Source organism: Phyllobates terribilis, unplaced genomic scaffold (assembly GCF_046119375.1).
Source record: "Phyllobates terribilis strain yellow unplaced genomic scaffold, ASM4611937v1 Scaffold_4__5_contigs__length_816908805, whole genome shotgun sequence".
NCBI lineage: Eukaryota > Metazoa > Chordata > Amphibia > Anura > Dendrobatidae > Phyllobates > Phyllobates terribilis.
The window spans coordinates 742,880,030-742,896,740 of NW_027362764.1; the positions used below are offsets into that span (position 1 = coordinate 742,880,030).

At 40.0% G+C, this 16,711-nt stretch overlaps 1 protein-coding gene across 8 annotated transcripts in view; it reads left to right on the forward strand.

The window, feature by feature from the left end:
* Positions 1–16,711, forward strand: part of ENPP2 (ectonucleotide pyrophosphatase/phosphodiesterase 2) — a 189,307-nt gene that overhangs the window by 91,392 nt on the left and 81,204 nt on the right. For all 8 annotated transcript variants that reach the window (XM_073679813.1, XM_073679812.1, XM_073679817.1 and 5 more), the window contains exons 3-6: positions 6,810–6,965; positions 10,565–10,687; positions 13,173–13,233; positions 16,032–16,129. In XM_073679813.1, coding sequence (XP_073535914.1) covers positions 6,810–6,965; positions 10,565–10,687; positions 13,173–13,233; positions 16,032–16,129 — 438 coding nt within the window. The remainder of the gene's footprint in view (positions 1–6,809; positions 6,966–10,564; positions 10,688–13,172; positions 13,234–16,031; positions 16,130–16,711) is intronic.

Genomic DNA, 16,711 nt, shown 5'->3' on the forward strand with positions numbered 1-16,711 from the left:
CAATGAAGGAGTAGAACCATCTCAAGGAGGATCACAAGGAAATGGACAGCATGTGACTTAAATATGAGTATCTGAGCAAAGGGTCTGAATACTTATGGCCATGTGATATTTCAGTTTTTTTTCTTTTTTAATAAATTTGCAAAAATTTCTACATTTCTGTTTTTTTTTTTCAGCCAAGATGGGGTGCAGAGTGTACATTAAATTGAAAAAAAAAAAAAAAAAAAGAACTTTTTAGAGTTTAACAAATGGCTGCAATGAAACAGAGTGAAAAATTTAAAGGGGTCTGAATACTTTCCGTACCCACTGTACAACATGTTTTGGGATCAGTACAAGATTTTAAACAGACAGTGGACATTATTTTTAAAATGTTTTAGGCAGGTGTGGAAAAAATGAGTATGTAAAAAAAAAGTAAGAATGTTTAAAAAAAAAAAAATGGAAGTGATTTTAATAGTTTATTTTTATCAATTAATAAAATGCAAAAGTGAAATGCAAATCAAATCATTATTAAGTGTGACTGCCTTTTGCCTTTAAAGCAGCATCAATGCATCTATTCTTTTAGATACATTTGCAAACAGTTTTTGAAATAACTTGATCGGTAGGTTGTTCCATATGTCTTGGAGAACTAACCACAGATCTTCTGAGGATGTAGCCTTCCGTAAATGCTTCTTGCTTTTCATGTAGTTCCAGATAGCCCTGATCTCAACATCATGTAGTTTGTCTGGGGACATATCATCACTTCCAGTGCTTCTTGTTCTCCTCTACGCTTTAGATAGTTCTTAATGACATTGGCTGTATGTTTGGGGTCATTGTTCTGCTGCAGAATAAATTTGGAGCCAATCAGACGTCTCCCTGATGGTTTTGTATGATGGATAAGTATCTGCCTGTATTTTTCAGCATTAGAGACTCCAAGAAATGGTCCGAAGTCACAGTGGTTGGCCAAGGAAACTTGGAGCACCATATGACGGACGCATCATGCTTACTTCTCTATGAAATAAGATTTCCAGCAGTGCCATCAGCTCAAAGATGGCAACAACCATTGGGACCTAGCTACACCAGTCTACTATTTGCAAAAGTATGTCCATGAGTGGTTTTCCTTAAGAATCGAGGCCAAAAATCATACCTTCAAAATTTAAACAAGGCCAGGTGATTTAACTATTTATGAAAACATAGGATTTGCACAAGCCTCATACACCAAAGATCTGTGGTCAGTTCTCCAAGATGCTTGGAACAACCTCCCTGCCGAGTTCCTTCAAAGACTGTGTACCTAGAATTGTTGAGTTAAAGGCAAAGGGCGGTTACAACAAATTTCTAATTTGATTTAGATTTATCTTTCCTTCATTCACTTTTGCATTTTGTTGTTCGATAAAATTAAACTATTAACCCTCCCACTTTTTTTTTTTTTAAAGAATTCTTAGTTTGCAGCATTTTTTCCACGCCTGCTTAAAACTTTTGCACAATATTTTAAGAAATGTCATATATTCACAAAGGTCCTCGACCTTCTTATGCAAATTATAATTCCATGAATTTTAAAATGAACTATAGAAGGTGGACATCTCCTTTTTAGCCATCTTTAATGGGATATCCCATTAAATTCAATGGGATATCCTATCTATTATGGGATGTTATGTGAGAATACACGAACACATTGGTTAATCAAATTGCCAATGAAGTGCTACATGGGATAACCTGAAATTTCTTTTTCTTGTCCTAGATAACGAAAAAAAATAAAAAATTTGCATGGATGTGTGCCCTCTGTATTAACTAACTACATCTCCCACGTGTTTTAGTCTTTTGAAATCCCAGTAAAGTAAATGAAGATTTATGAACTGTGTACAGGCCGTGAAGGTCAGTCATGAAGAGAGCATGTAACCCTGAACTGTTTTACGAGGTGGGCGAATCCAGTTTTTGTTCAGCCTAGAATGATCATACGAGCGCTCTTCCCACATTCCGGTTTTGTATACTGGATTTGCCACGTAATACTAGTAGCCAGTATAGCCATATAAAATGGTAGGGGTGTAATTATAAGCGCCTCGGTCCTAAACCGATCTGTAGAAGGGTCCCACTACCCATGTGACATTTTATTATATCTGTGTCTCTTGCCAACATTTCTTTAGGCAAAATTGTACCTTTTAACTTCACCCCCAAGCACATCCAGGAACTCTTCCAAAACTTCCAGGAATATACTCATTTGGGTATGGTGGCTTGAGCCCCCCTTTTTCATTTTGGCCCTTGGACTGTCCTGGGAAAAATTAGAACTGTTGGCAAGTGTAGTGTGGCAGAGAGGCTTTGGTGCCTACAGACGGAATACTCCCATGGGGGAGTATTTCCTATCAATTCAGTTTTCCTTGGTTTTCTTATTTATTTTCTTCAATGTGTGAGCTTGATAAATTTTGCATATAACCGATCTTCCCTTCTTATTAGTCAATGTAAGTGGCCATAATAATACAATTTTCATCGAGAACTAGGCAACAAGACTTTTACTCGTCTTTGAACTTCCAGAGATGATTCATTAATCTTGGATTCAGAAAGTACGCAGAAAAACCATCCTTCCTCAAAAGAAGGACCGTGATCATTGTACATCATTCTCTTCAATGGTCAATTTTTGGCCAATTTTTGTAAATGTAAGTTTTTGAACTCCCTTCCCTTCAAAGAAGATCTTGAGGAATTGGAGGATTGGTTGTACTTAGGTGGGGAGGGGTTTCTTAACTACACAGACATATGTAAGGAACTTTAACAAAATTCGCTATCTTCCTCCTTTTTCCGGATACATATCATGGGCTGCTCTAGTCAATTGTTGATTCTACAGAGAACATGACAACCTGTGCTACAGTCAATTGATGGCTGTTACCTGTGGTTCTATTTCTATTTAATCCATGAAACTAAAAGTGTGAAGATTTGGATACACAGTCTCTTTTCCACGGCTTATACTACATGACAGTATAAACATATTTCCCAACTTTTTAGAAAGCCTTAGTGGTGTGCCCCTGCTGTGTCAGTCTTATGTCACTCTACATCTTGCTTGTGCCCCATAAATCTGCGATTGGGTTATTTAGCTCCTGGAAATGTGGCGCCCCATGGGCCGGTTGCCACAGTAGTGCTGCCTTCTTCACTGGAGGGGATATTACGCCTGGAAGCAGGAGGAGCGCCCCACGTCAGGTAAACCCCACATGCACACACAGGTTCTGATCCCTGACCTGAACGGGGAGCTCTGCACCCTATTTTGGGGAGCTGCTTTTTCCAGCTGGGGGGAGGAGTTAGTCAGTGAGTGTGAGAGGGAAGGGAGAGGGGGAGAAAGCAGCAGAGGGAGAAGGAGAAAGTTCTGGGGAGCAGAGCAAGTGAAGAGCTCACCCCAGGCAGCGGAGCAGAGGACGCCAGAGTCCTGGGTTGTATGGACATTGCCCGTTCCGGCAACTGAATCTGGGGGACAGTAGACTGCAAGTTTTCTGGCCACAAGCAGAGGCCCAGCAGCACAGCGGTATAACTAGAGCCCGGAGCTGCACCCAAGATGGCAGTACCATTTATAGGTTCGCACCGCCTGCTAGCACGAAACTTGGGGCAGGAGTGTAGAAAAGGGACCGCATGATAGTTCACAGGCATTGGGGCCCACAACGGAGAAGTACAGCAGGTAGGCCTCCAAACCCACCTGACAGGGTGGACTCCGATTGCTTCCAGGCTGACCGGACCCTCCTGGACCTAGTGACCAGTGCCCCTGACTCCACAGCTTTCTCTGCATTCCTCGTGTCTGTCTTCTTCTTCTGCGCTCTCCCGCAGTTGTGCTATCGCCGCGACTATCATCACTGCTGCCGCCCTGCTCTCTGCACAGTTTCCCCCTCTGCCATCCTTCATATAAGCTTTCTCAATCCCTGGGGGTCCGCTTCACCTGTGGGAAGTGTTTCATCCCAGCTGCTATACCATCTATTCCCCAGGGCCCACACAGCAGCGCTAGTCATCCCTGACCAGGCACCACAGGTGGCGTCACATAAAGACTGAATCCCCTGTAAATACTCCTTTCATCTGCTCGGCCAGGGCCACGGAGCTGGGCCACTGCCACCGTGACCTCCCTGGAAGACTGCCGGCCCGGCTACCGAGTACCCTAGGCCCTTACGGCCGCTGCAGAAATAAAAAGTGACCTCCCAGGATTCAAATCATCCTGGAGCTCCTGAAACTTCCCGAAGCTACTGAGAAAGCAGAATTCAGGAGGATTCGGTGTTGTGGCGTCCATTACCAATGTACAATGCCAACACCAATGTTTATGGACCCCTCTGCTCCATTTGTGCCCCTGTACACATCTACTACAGTACTTGGTACATTCATTTTAAACTTGAACATTTTGGTGTTGTTTAAAGTTTTTTCTTTTTTTTTTTATTAACCTAAAACTGTTTTGTTTTTCGTTTTTTTCTATGTACACGATACAGTTTGTTGTATGCAGTAATGAAAATTAAGATCAGCTTGTCTTTCAATTGCTAATTAGAAGCATACTGATCAATTTAGATAACCTGGCTACCCAAACAATCCCACTTCAAGTGCCTCAGACTTCCTGCTAAATCCACATCCAGCTTTTCCTCAGTTGGCTGAGGGATATTCTCTAATGTGGCTTTGGTTTCCTTGGGAGTGAAACATTTTTTTTCAGAAGCTTGAGGGCATGTTCACACTGGGCAGAAATCTTGCATACATAGTATACGAATTTTTCAGGTCGCAGGTCTGCAGACTTTCACAGGATTCATGTGGATTTTGCTGTGGATTCATTTGTGTGGCTTATACCCGAAGGGTATGTTTTTTGGTTTTTTTTGGGGGGGCACAAATTCTACACACCCCTTTTTTGCTGCAGATTCTCTTTTTACTTGAATGGGAAAATTCAACTATTGTGTATGTCTAGTTTTCTTTGTGCATCATTTAAAATTTTTGGCAACATAAATTACGGCAAGACATGCATTTTAAGCCTGGGTTTTTGTTTGTTTGTGAAGATTTTGCCAATGAAAACTTGGCAAAAAACACACCATATTCATGCAGCCCGTATTATAATTAAAAAAACATGTTCCTTCTAAACTATGCCAAATCCACATCTTTTAAGATGCAGTTTTTAGATGTAGATTTCTGAACCAGAAAAACCAAGGTAAAACATAAACAAACTTTGTGAACATACCTGAAAGGTAAGCAAGTAAAGACATCAAAAGCAAAAATGTTAAAACAAAAAACTTACAAGTTGACCATCACTCAACATCGTAAATCGAGCAGAAGAGTATGGTATTGTGCAGGCTCGGACTGGCCCACAGGAGATTTGGAGAATCCTCTGGTAGGCCGCCCCTGTAAGGGAGTACTAATGAGCAGTGCTATTATACTTGATTCACAATTTGCAGAAAAATGTATAATCTAATCATTCATTAAACAAACTAGCCAAGTTAATATTACATAGGAGCAAAAGTAAATTTGTGTACTAGGGTCAGGTTATTTTTACATGTAGCTGAACAGTGAGCCCCAAGAATCAATCAATGTTACTGGTGGGCCTTTGCCAACCTAGTACGACACTGGTAGTATGTGTAACCCAAAGAGGCTGTATCAATCGCACCCTATAGACAAAAAATGTTTTTTATTGTAATTTTTCATTGACCTATAGGGAAGAGCCTAAAATGACTTATTAGGCATTTTGTGGCATAGAAAAGGCCAAAACAGAGGAGCCGCAGCCTAATACTTGGATAATTGTATTTTTTAATTTAAATGCAAAGGTATATTGTTCGACTTGTACAACGTTTGCGCTCCACTATTCAGGAATACTAATTTACACTGGTGCTTGGAAGATTGTGAACCCTTCAGAATTTTCCATAGTTCTGTGTAAATTTGACCAAAAACTACATTCTTTTTTTCACACAAGTCCTAAAAGTAGATAAATAGAATAGAATCAAATAAAAAAAAAAAAGTCAAAATATTTGAATTGGTCATTTTATTATTGAGGAAAATGATTCTATATAGCGTGACATGTTTCTGGAAAAACATATGACTGCATCAAATAATTTCTGGTAATTGATTAGTCCTGTTTGTCAGCTTGGAGGAATTTTAGCCCATTCCTCCCTACAAAACAACTTCAACTCTGTTGTGTTTGTGGGTTTTTCTCCCATGAACTTCTCACTTCAGGTCCACCCACAACATTTTCTGTGAGATTACTTTGCATCTGGACCAGGATGGCTTCCATCATTGATGGAACAACTAATTCAAAATTATACAAGCAAATTGTAAAGGAAAATGTCAAAACATCTGACCATGAACTGAATCTGTAGATGACATGTCTTGCAGCAAGACAATGACCCAAATCTAACAAATTGTTGTAAAAAAGATTTGTTAAAGCTTTGGAATGGCAAAGTTAAAGTTCTGACCTTAATCCTATAGACATATTATGGAAGGGTTTGAAGCAAGCAGTTCATGGTTGAAAACCCATCAGCAGAGTTGAAGCTGTTTTATAGGGAGGAATGGGATAAAATTCCTCCAAGCCGATGTGTAGGATTAAGCAACAATTACATTTAGATGCAATTGTTATACAGAAAACTTTTAGATTTAAATGAGCACTGTGTGATATCTTACTTCCCCTGTGATGGCGCTACAAGGAAATTCAACACTTACTACGCAAATGACAGCTGATGGGTCCCATTCATTCCACAGTGGTCCCATTGTGATTGGCTTATTGTCAAGAGTCTCCTCTTTTAAATGTTGTAAATGTCTGTGTGGGATGTGGTGGATACTATTTCTAGGCATGTGTTTGTTATATTGAACTTTCATTATTATTTTTTTATGTATTCCCTTTCTTTTATATTTGACAGTTCTCAATGACCCCCCTTGGGACAGCACTTCTGGTTCCTGTAAGGACCGATGTTTCGAGCTTCAAGAGGCTGATCCTCCCGCCTGCCGTTGCGACAACCTCTGTAAGAGTTACAACAGCTGCTGCCAGGACTTTGACCAGCTCTGCCTGAAGACGGGTACAGTGTTCGAGATCATAGTCCTGAACTTTAAATGGGCTCCTTGTTTCTCTTTTTTTGTCTCGGAGATTTTGTCGTCAGGGTCCTATAGGTATATTATGGGACCTACTACATAAGGTGGAATTATCCTAACAAACAACATATTTCCCCCAAAAAGTTAAATAATTCCATGGGAGCACCAGATATGTAGTCTAAAACTTAAACCTATGAAACCTTATCTGCCATTGGCTCCATGACCATTAATATTGGTCAGATTCATCAATGTTAATTATGTTCATGGATGTCACTCTTACCATAGCAGCTTATGGTGGCCCAGAGCTTAATGGCTGACAGTGACGTATCTTGCGAATAGAGGAACATGAGTGGTTGCTTTTGGCTCAAAATTCTGAGGGGTTCCTCTAAGAAAGTGGACGATCCGAGTCAGTGCACATGCCCCAGACTTCTGGTGAGGTACCCTGGATCTCCACTTTAGACTGTATTAGCAACACTATGATGCCATTACAGTTGGATCTTGCGGAACAGAGGGAAGCCATTGGTTGCCCCACCAATGTCCATCCTTTAGACTGCAAGTTACTATAGGCCATAGATGTGAGCATCTTGGTGGCTCAGTGGCGTCATTGGTTAAGCATAAATGTTTTTAAAAGGTACACATTTACTGGGATAGGGCGTGTAAAGGTTGCCATGCTTCAAACACTGGCAACCCAAGCTACACCTCTGATTTCACCCAGAAATGAGGTTGGTAGAGGAATGTCACTCTTTTATGGTAGATATGTCTCCGTCAAGTACTAGCGGCCATTGTTGTGCCACCAGCTTCAAAAGCAAAGTGGAGGCTGTGGAGTAGAACGACCTCTGAGATGTGGGTGGATATGAATTGGGCTTTGGATGTTCTAATGAGACCTTACCTCTTCAGCATACAATCCTTAATTACATTTTTTTTATTTTGCTCAGAATAACCTCATGGAAAGATTTACAGGGCAGAAGAGGTTAAAGTAAGCCAAGCATAAGTGTGGTTTTGAGATTCTGAATGTGGGAGGTGGTTGTTTTTAATCTGGTCTGGTTGACCACTCTCTCTAATTAAAGAAACCACTTAATAAATACACGTTAGTCTCAATGAATGTCACTTTTTATGACGTTTTAACGGGGAGACAGGGCACGGTGCTAACATGTTCCTAAATCAAACAGTATTCATTTTGTATGAGCATGTGTAAAGGGCTAATAGGACATAAGGAGATCTGTTAGGATAGACCTTGCTAAACTTACTTGAGGATTAGCCACTTATGCTTACTGTAGTCATGCCTAGGGGCAGCACAATCCTGTATTGATAACCTGCTGCTTCCCAGAGTCCAATGCTTGCTCTCTACTATAGTTTGGAGACAAGTTGATGTAGTTTGTGCTTGTTTTTTAGCTATAGCTGAAAGTGTGTATAAAGGACTTGGCTGCTGGATAAATAGCATTATAGCAATTATATTATTGTACACAGGGGCAGTATTATAGTAGTTATATTCTTGTACATAGGGGCAGTATTATAGTAGTTATATTCTTGTACATAGGGGGCAGTATTATAGTAGTTATATTCTTGTACATAGGGGCAGTATTATAGTAGTTATATTCTTGTACATAATAGCAGTATTATAGTAGTTATATTCTTGTACATAGGAGCAGTATTATAGTAGTTATATTCTTGTACATAGGGGCAGTATTATAGTAGTTATATTCTTGTACATAGAAGCAGTATTATAGTAGTTATATTCTGGTACATAATAGCAGTATTATAGTAGTTATATTCTTGTACATAGGGGCAGTATTATAGTAGTTATATTCTTGTACATAGGGGCAGTATTATAGTAGTTATATTCTTGTACATAGGGGCAGTATTATAGCAGTTATATTCTTGTACATAGAAGCAGTATTATAGTAGTTATATTCTGGTACATAATAGCAGTATTATAGTAGTTATATTCTTGTACATAGGGGCAGTATTATAGTCGTTATATTCTTGTACATGGGGGCAGTATTATAGTAGTTATATTCTTGTACATAGGAGCAGTATTATAGTAGTTATATTCTTGCACATAGGGGGCAGTATTATAGTAGTTATATTCTTGTACATAGGGGGCAGTATTATAGTAGTTATATTCTTGTACATAAGGGGCAGTATTATAGTAGTTATATTCTTGTACATAGGGGGCAGTATTATAGTAGTTATATTCTTGTACATAGGGGGCAGTATTATAGTAGTTATATTCTTGTACATAGGGGGCAGTATTATAGTAGTTATATTCTTGTACATAGGGGGCAGTATTATAGTAGTTATATTCTTGTACATAGGGGCAGTATTATAGTAGTTATATTCTTGTACATAATAGCAGTATTATAGTAGTTATATTCTTGTACATAGGAGCAGTATTATAGTAGTTATATTCTTGTACATAGGGGCAGTATTATAGTAGTTATATTCTTGTACATAAGGGGCAGTATTATAGTAGTTATATTCTTGTACATAAGGGGCAGTATTATAGTAGTTATATTCTTGTACATAGGGGGCAGTATTATAGTAGTTATATTCTTGTACATAGGGGGCAGTATTATAGTAGTTATATTCTTGTACATAGGGGGCAGTATTATAGTAGTTATATTCTTGTACATAGGGGGCAGTATTATAGTAGTTATATTCTTGTACATAGGGGGCAGTATTATAGTAGTTATATTCTTGTACATAGGGGGCAGTATTATAGTAGTTATATTCTTGTACATAGGGGGCAGTATTATAGTAGTTATATTCTTGTACATAGGGGCAGTATTATAGTAATTATATTCTTGTACATAGGGGCAATATTATAGTAGTTATATTCTTGTACATAGGGGCAGTATTATAGTAGTTATATTCTTGTACATAGGGGCAGTATTATAGTAGTTATATTCTTGTACATAGGGGCAGTATTATAGTTATCCTCTCACAGTGGACAATGTTGTATTATTTTCTTTTCTTTTACAACTGGGAAATTTGAAACATTTATTTTACTTTTAAAGGGAATCTGTCAGCAGGATTTCACAACCCAAACTATTTTTATGTGCATGTAGCTCTTTCAAAGAAAAGTCCAGCAATAGCTTTACATGACCGGTCTATATCTCCATTACTGAGAAATCAGCGTTTCAATTGATATGCAAATTAGGCTGTAGACCTATTGGTAGATCTGAATCCTCTTGTCAATTCAACTCTATTCCCCGCCCAGGCCCACCTCCTTCTGCTTGACTGACTGCTCCTTTTGCCTTAATTTACACAGAGTAGAGTTCTTCAGTGAGGTGGGAGATGATGGCATTGGGTGACGAATAGAGCTGGAGTGACAGAGGCTTCAAATCTGCCAATAGCTCTTCAGCTTTATCTGTATGTCAATTGAAACGCTGATTTCTCAGTAACAGAGGCATGGACAGTCTAGATATAGGTATTGCTGGACTTGTCTTTGAAAAAGCTACATGCGGATATAAATAATTTGGGGGTGAAATCCTGCTGACAGATTCACTTTATAGTTTTTATGTCATGGGTCTGTGCCACTACTTTCTAAGGACAGTTAACTAAATTTTTCTTTTCTTTATCTCAGGACGTGGCTGGAGCTGTAAGGATAGATGTGGCGAGGCCCGAAATGATGATAGTGCGTGTTATTGCTCTGATGATTGCCTGGCCAAAGGTGACTGTTGTACTGACTATCAGATAATGTGTAAAGGTGAGGACTTTCTCTTATTTCTAGACACTTTGGCCCCAATTCATTATTGTCTTTATGACACGCCCCCAGGGCCGTGGGGTTCTCGGCAGCCGGGCCTTCAGATGCTTGGGGGAAATCACAGTGGCTGGCCCAGTCCGTGGCCCAGGGCGCTCAGCAAAATAGGGAATGATTATATTTATAGGGGTTTTAGAATAATTCGTGACGCCACCTGTGGATTCTGGTAAGAGGTTACCAGCGCTGCGACAGTCCACTGAGGCTGATGTTAGGGGCAGCTATGATGGAACGGCTCTCCACAGGTGGAGCAGGCCTCAGGGCAGTGTAGAAAGATGGTGGAAGCAGGAGAGAGACGGCAGGACGGTCCCAGAGGAAGTACAGGCACACACACAAGGGCAAACTTCAATACCTTTACTGGTGGTTATGCAGGTACGGTCCAGGGCACTCGGGGCGAAGGGTACATTTCTGGACTCTCCCCAGTGAGCGGGTGTAAGGCCTCCTGATCTGTGTCTTTTACTCTCTAAGCTTCGGGCCTGCCTGGAGCTAGGCCTGGCTTGCTTACTGCTTCCTTCTTGTACCTACTGACCTGGCGGTAGGGTTTTCTCCTGGTTCCCATTATTCATGGTCGCTGGAGCCTTAGTGGTACCTAACCCTGTTGCTGTGGTCAGCGGTTGGTTAACCTGGGACTTGTAGTTCTCCAGGGATTCCGGTTGTTCCTACGGGTCATAAAGATCCCTGTAGGCGCAGACCCGGTGTCCAGTATATAAATCGGGGTGAGCTTACTATGCTCCTCTGCCCCCTTAGTTCCACTTGCCTTCGGCCGCTCGGGGCCCTCACTAGGCTTCAGGGCTGCTGGAGGCCTAGCTTGCCTTACACAGCAGCCTGCGTGCAGCTACATCCTGTCTCTCTGCAGATTGAACAGTGACTGAGCTGCCTAGCTCCACCTTCCCTTTATATATCCCTATCATGGCTCCCTCTGCTGGTATGAGGTGGAAGGTGGAGGTGTTTGCATGTAGTGAGGGCCTCTTGTGGAGAAATCCATCTATGCACCCTTCTAGGTTCTGTGGCACCAATGCGCAGCAGGGGCGCCACATTTACATCTGTTTTCTGGAATGAAAAATGATTTTAATAGTGACTTTTTATTTATCTTCGCTGCATTCATTTTATTTTTTTTAGCTTGGATTTTTTCTTAAGTTCTTTGTCCATTTTGTGTGTTGTTGTTTTTTTCTTTGTTTAACAATGTGTATTTGGTTTTACTTATCTAGATATTTTAGCTTAATTTATCATTTAGGATTTCTCAAAATGTCAAAATGTATGCACAGCTGTACTCCATAGTATTACTGGCACAAAATCTATCTAATTTTATTTTTGCACAGTTGAAGACCATCGTTTGAAAATTAAAGTATTATGCAACTTTTTTGCACTTTTTAAAACCAAAATAAACAAGAAAAGCATCTTTTGAATTTATGTAAAATTCATGATCCCAAAAATTGTTAAAAAAACAAAACAAACAAACAAAAGAAAAAAACAGCAATGAACACCACGAGACAAAAATGAAAAGTCACTTAAAAAATAATTAAAAAAAAAAACACAGATGATAAAATGAGACCTTCTTCTTCTTTTTTTTTTTTTTTTTTTTTTTTTTTTTTTTTTTTTTTTAGAAGCTGCATTATGATGTGGGGTTGATCAATTATTCTTAATTAAACTAAGAACGATGCGCTGCCAAGTGGTCGATCGATCTTTGATTCCCTTAGTACTTTTGCTAAAGATACCATCAATAGATTAAATAGAATCTGTCACCAGGTTTTTGCCACCTAATCTGAGAGCAGCATAATGTAGGGTCTGAGAATCTGATTCCAGTGATGGTCTGCTAAGCGTGGTTATTATATAATTACTGTTTTATCAGCAGGAGATTATCACTAGAGGACCAGAAAATCTGCTGCCAGATAGTTGATTCTGTGCATAGGTAGAAAGCAGCCAATCAGTGGTGTGGGCGGGGTTATACGGAGCTCAGCATTCAGAGCACTGCTACATCTACAGCAGAGAAAACCGTTTTTAATCAAAAGCCCCTAACAAAACAGTTAACAAAAGTAATACATGGCTGGAAGCAGGGTCTCTGCCTATACATCATGCTGCTCTAGAATGGGGTAGAAAAAACTTGGTGACAGATTCCATTTTAAGAAATGTAGTTTATTTTTTTATGGAAGCATTCCAAGGTGTTTCCCCTGTTACAGTATGAGATCCAAGAAAAGACAAATTGTGGTATATTGTTGGCCACCGTGTAAGGGAGGCGCATGCTTCTAGGGGAGGATACCTCCGTAATACAGTGCTGTGTGCATGCATCCTACATGGAGAGAGGCCACTGCTTCATAGGGACTTTGTTCCCCCATAGTGGCCTAATTTACTCTTTTTGAAATAATAATAATTGTATTATTATTATTATTTATTATTATTATTAATAATTAATTATCTTGATAATACATTTTTTTAGGTGGAACTCGTTGGGGAGATGATGATTGTGAAGAAATTAAACATCCAGAGTGTCCTGCAGGGTAAAGAGCATTTTATTTTATTTGTTTTGTTAATGCATATTTTTATTATTTCCACTTTTTATTTTATTTAATCCTATGGATTTTACATAGAAAATAATACTTTATCTCTACTGCAAGGCTCCTTTTCTATCCTGACTACCTAGCACTTACTCTGGGATTTGCTATAGTAGCTTCAACACACGAAGGACCTGATTCATCATTGCATTTTTGCCTTTTTTGGGTTTGAATAACTCTATTAGTGACTGCTCAATATGTCGCAAATTAAAAAAAGGATTTGTGGCTATTTTTTTTTAACACTGATTACCCAGGAATTTTTAATTTTAGCCTTTTTGTTTTATTTTACTTTCCCTTTTCAATGAGACGTAACTTTCATTTTTACTTTTCCGTCAAAAGAGCAATAGGTGGGCTTTTTTTTTTTTTTTTGCGGGATGATCTGCAGTATTGAATTGTCAACACCATGTAACGTACTAAAAAAAAAAAATGGAAAAAAATTCCAAATACTGTGAAACTGAAAAAATTAACTTTATATTTTCCTGGCTTTATTATTAAGCTGTTCAACATGATTCTTAGTACAACTACAGCAATAACAAATTTGTCCCTTTCTTTCTTTTTTATTTTTTATTTAGTGGTTAAAAAAATGTCAGAAATTGGTGAAAAAAGTTTTTTTCTGTCTATTACTTTCTGAAAACCATAACTTTATTTTTACATCCATGGAGCTATGTGAGGACTTTTGCACTCTCGGCTAACTTTTAAATTTTTACCATTTTGGGGTACACACTTTTTTTTTTTTTTTTTTTTTGTATCTTTGTTTTAGGAGCACGGCAACCGAAAAAGCCTCAGTTATGGCATTTTTAGATTTTTTTTTTTTTTTGCAGCCTAACTTATGATTTCAATATTTTAATGAACTGGAGTTTTTGGGACGCGATGATACGAAATATATTCGTTTAATTATTAATGAAGGAAAAGGAGGCTGATTTTAGAGATTTTGTTATCTATAAAGAATTACCGTAATATCATATACTGCAAAACTAGAATATTACACATAGGGAAATCGCGGTTCTTCTCTGGAGCTCAGCCTATAGTTAAGCTTCAAAGGAGGACTCAGATGACCGTCACAGGGCGATCTCGCAGGCTCCATACCAGACTGATTTTTATGCATTTATTTATTTTTGGTACATCCAGTAATTTTTGTGCAAAGTTTGTGACATTTTTGTGGATTATGCAACTTTTTTTAGCCTAAAAAGTGTTAAACTTAAACTTAAAAATGAAGACCATTTTTGACGGGGCGCGAAATACATAAAACACAGTCACGATTTTAAAGAATTTTGGAGCAAAAAAGGGGAATGAAAACCACAAAAACTGAAAACTGACTTTAACCCACCCCCTCCCTTAAATAATAGTCGGTCATTGCTCATTTACGAAGTTGACGCGCCCCCAGGGCTGTGGGGTACTCGGCAGCCGGGCCTATGGATGCTGGTGGGGGATATCACGGTGGCTGGCCCGGTCCGTGGCCCAGGGAGGTCGACCAAAAAAAGGGATTGTAACTTGGATAGGAAAATAAAAATAAAATAAATAGTTTGTGACGCCACCTGTGGTACCTGGTAAGGTTTACCAGCGCTGCTGCAGACCTCCGGTGGGTGATGGGATGCCAGCTGAGGTGTTTCTGCTCCCCACAGGCGGAGTGGGCCCCCGGGGCAGTGTGGAGTTTGGTGGGTGGTGATGCTGGGACTTGTAGTGCAGGCGGGATGGCGCAGCAGGAGTAACTGACAGAGACAGGGGATTCGCTTCAATACCTTTACTGGTGCGGATATCAGGTACGGTCCAGGGTAGGAAGGGTGCACTTCAGGACTTCTCCCCAGTGAGTGGGTATAAGGCCTCCTGATCCGTGTCTGCCTCTCTGTATGCTCCTGGCCAGCCTGCAACTGGGCCTAGCTTATGTGTCGTTCTGTTCCTTCACCTGTCGCTCGGTAGTAGGACCTTCTGCTGGTAACCACTCTCCCTGGACGCTGGGGCCTTGTGGTTCCTGGTCCTGTAATGGGTATAGCTTCAGGTCAGCCAGGGACTTGTAGTCCTCCTGGGATGCTAGTGATCCCTACTGGGTATAAAGGAACGCTGTAGGCGCGGACCCGGTGTCCTGTTTGTATATTGGGGTGAGCCTATGATGCTCCTCTACCCCCTCAACTCCTCTCTCCTTTCTCCTCTTGCCTTTGGCCACACTCGGGGCCCTCAGAACTCAGCAGCAGACGCGCTGCGTCTTCGCTGCTCTCAGCGTCAGCACTCTCTCCTCAGACTAACTCTCTGACTGACTGAACTGCCTGGCTCCACCCTCCATATATATATCTCTAATGAGCTCCCTCTGATGGTATGAGGTGGAAGGGTGGAGGTGTTTATATGTAATGAGGGCCTCTTGTGGAGAAGTCCGTCCATGCACCCTGGGTCCTGTGGTACCAGTGCGCAGCAGGGTGCCACATAAACTCTACAGATTGCAATTATAACCATCATTCACTTTCTTTGTCTCTTTATACTGTTTTGTCGGCCTCTTTTCACCCGCGCGGATAGGTTCTTAACAAATGATATGTTTTGATGAATTACCGCTTGTTTTTCAATCGCTATCCATGTTTACACTGATAGGGAACAATCATTCAAAAGATCATTATCAGTATTTTTTTTTTTTAAAGGGATCATAGCAGGGAAATTGCCATTGTTTTAATTTAAGAGAACACCTTAAAATATATCTGACAAGAGCCGCTGAGCACCCATGATTTTCTAATGACGTATCGTCCTTTCAAACATGTTAGGTTTGTCCGCCCTCCTTTGATCATCTTCTCAGTCGATGGATTTCGTGCTTCATATATGAAGGAAGGAGTCAAGGTTCTGCCCAATATTTACAAGCTAAGTAAGAGAAATATTTGTAACGTGTTCATGCATCTAAGGGAGACTAATTTTTTTTTTTCTTCAATGTTTTCTTGGGATTTTAGTAAACATAAAATTAAATACTTAAAATCACTTTAACTAGCAAACCATTGTGGTACATTAAAATAGTCGCCGCCATGTTGCACTAATTATAGCCTGTCTTAAAATGTTAATAGGACAGGAGCCTGTGAGCATGTGCAATTGGAAGCTCTGCTGTTGTGAGCATGTGCAATTGGAAGCTCTGCTGTTGTGAGCATGTGCAGTAAGAAGCTCTGCTGCTGTGACCTGAAGATGACAGTATGTGGTATAGGTTATCTTCAGGTCACAGCAGCAGAGCTTCCTACTGCACATGCTCACAACAGCAGAGCTTCATACTGCACATGCTCACAACAGCAGAGCTTCATACTGCACATGCTCACAACAGCAGAGCTTCCTACTGCACATGCTCACAACAGCAGAGCTTCATACTGCACATGCTCACAACAGCAGAGCAGAGGACAGTTTTCAGTCAAAAGACAATGGCTATTTTAATTAAATATAATTATTACCTCCCTAGACAAAACAA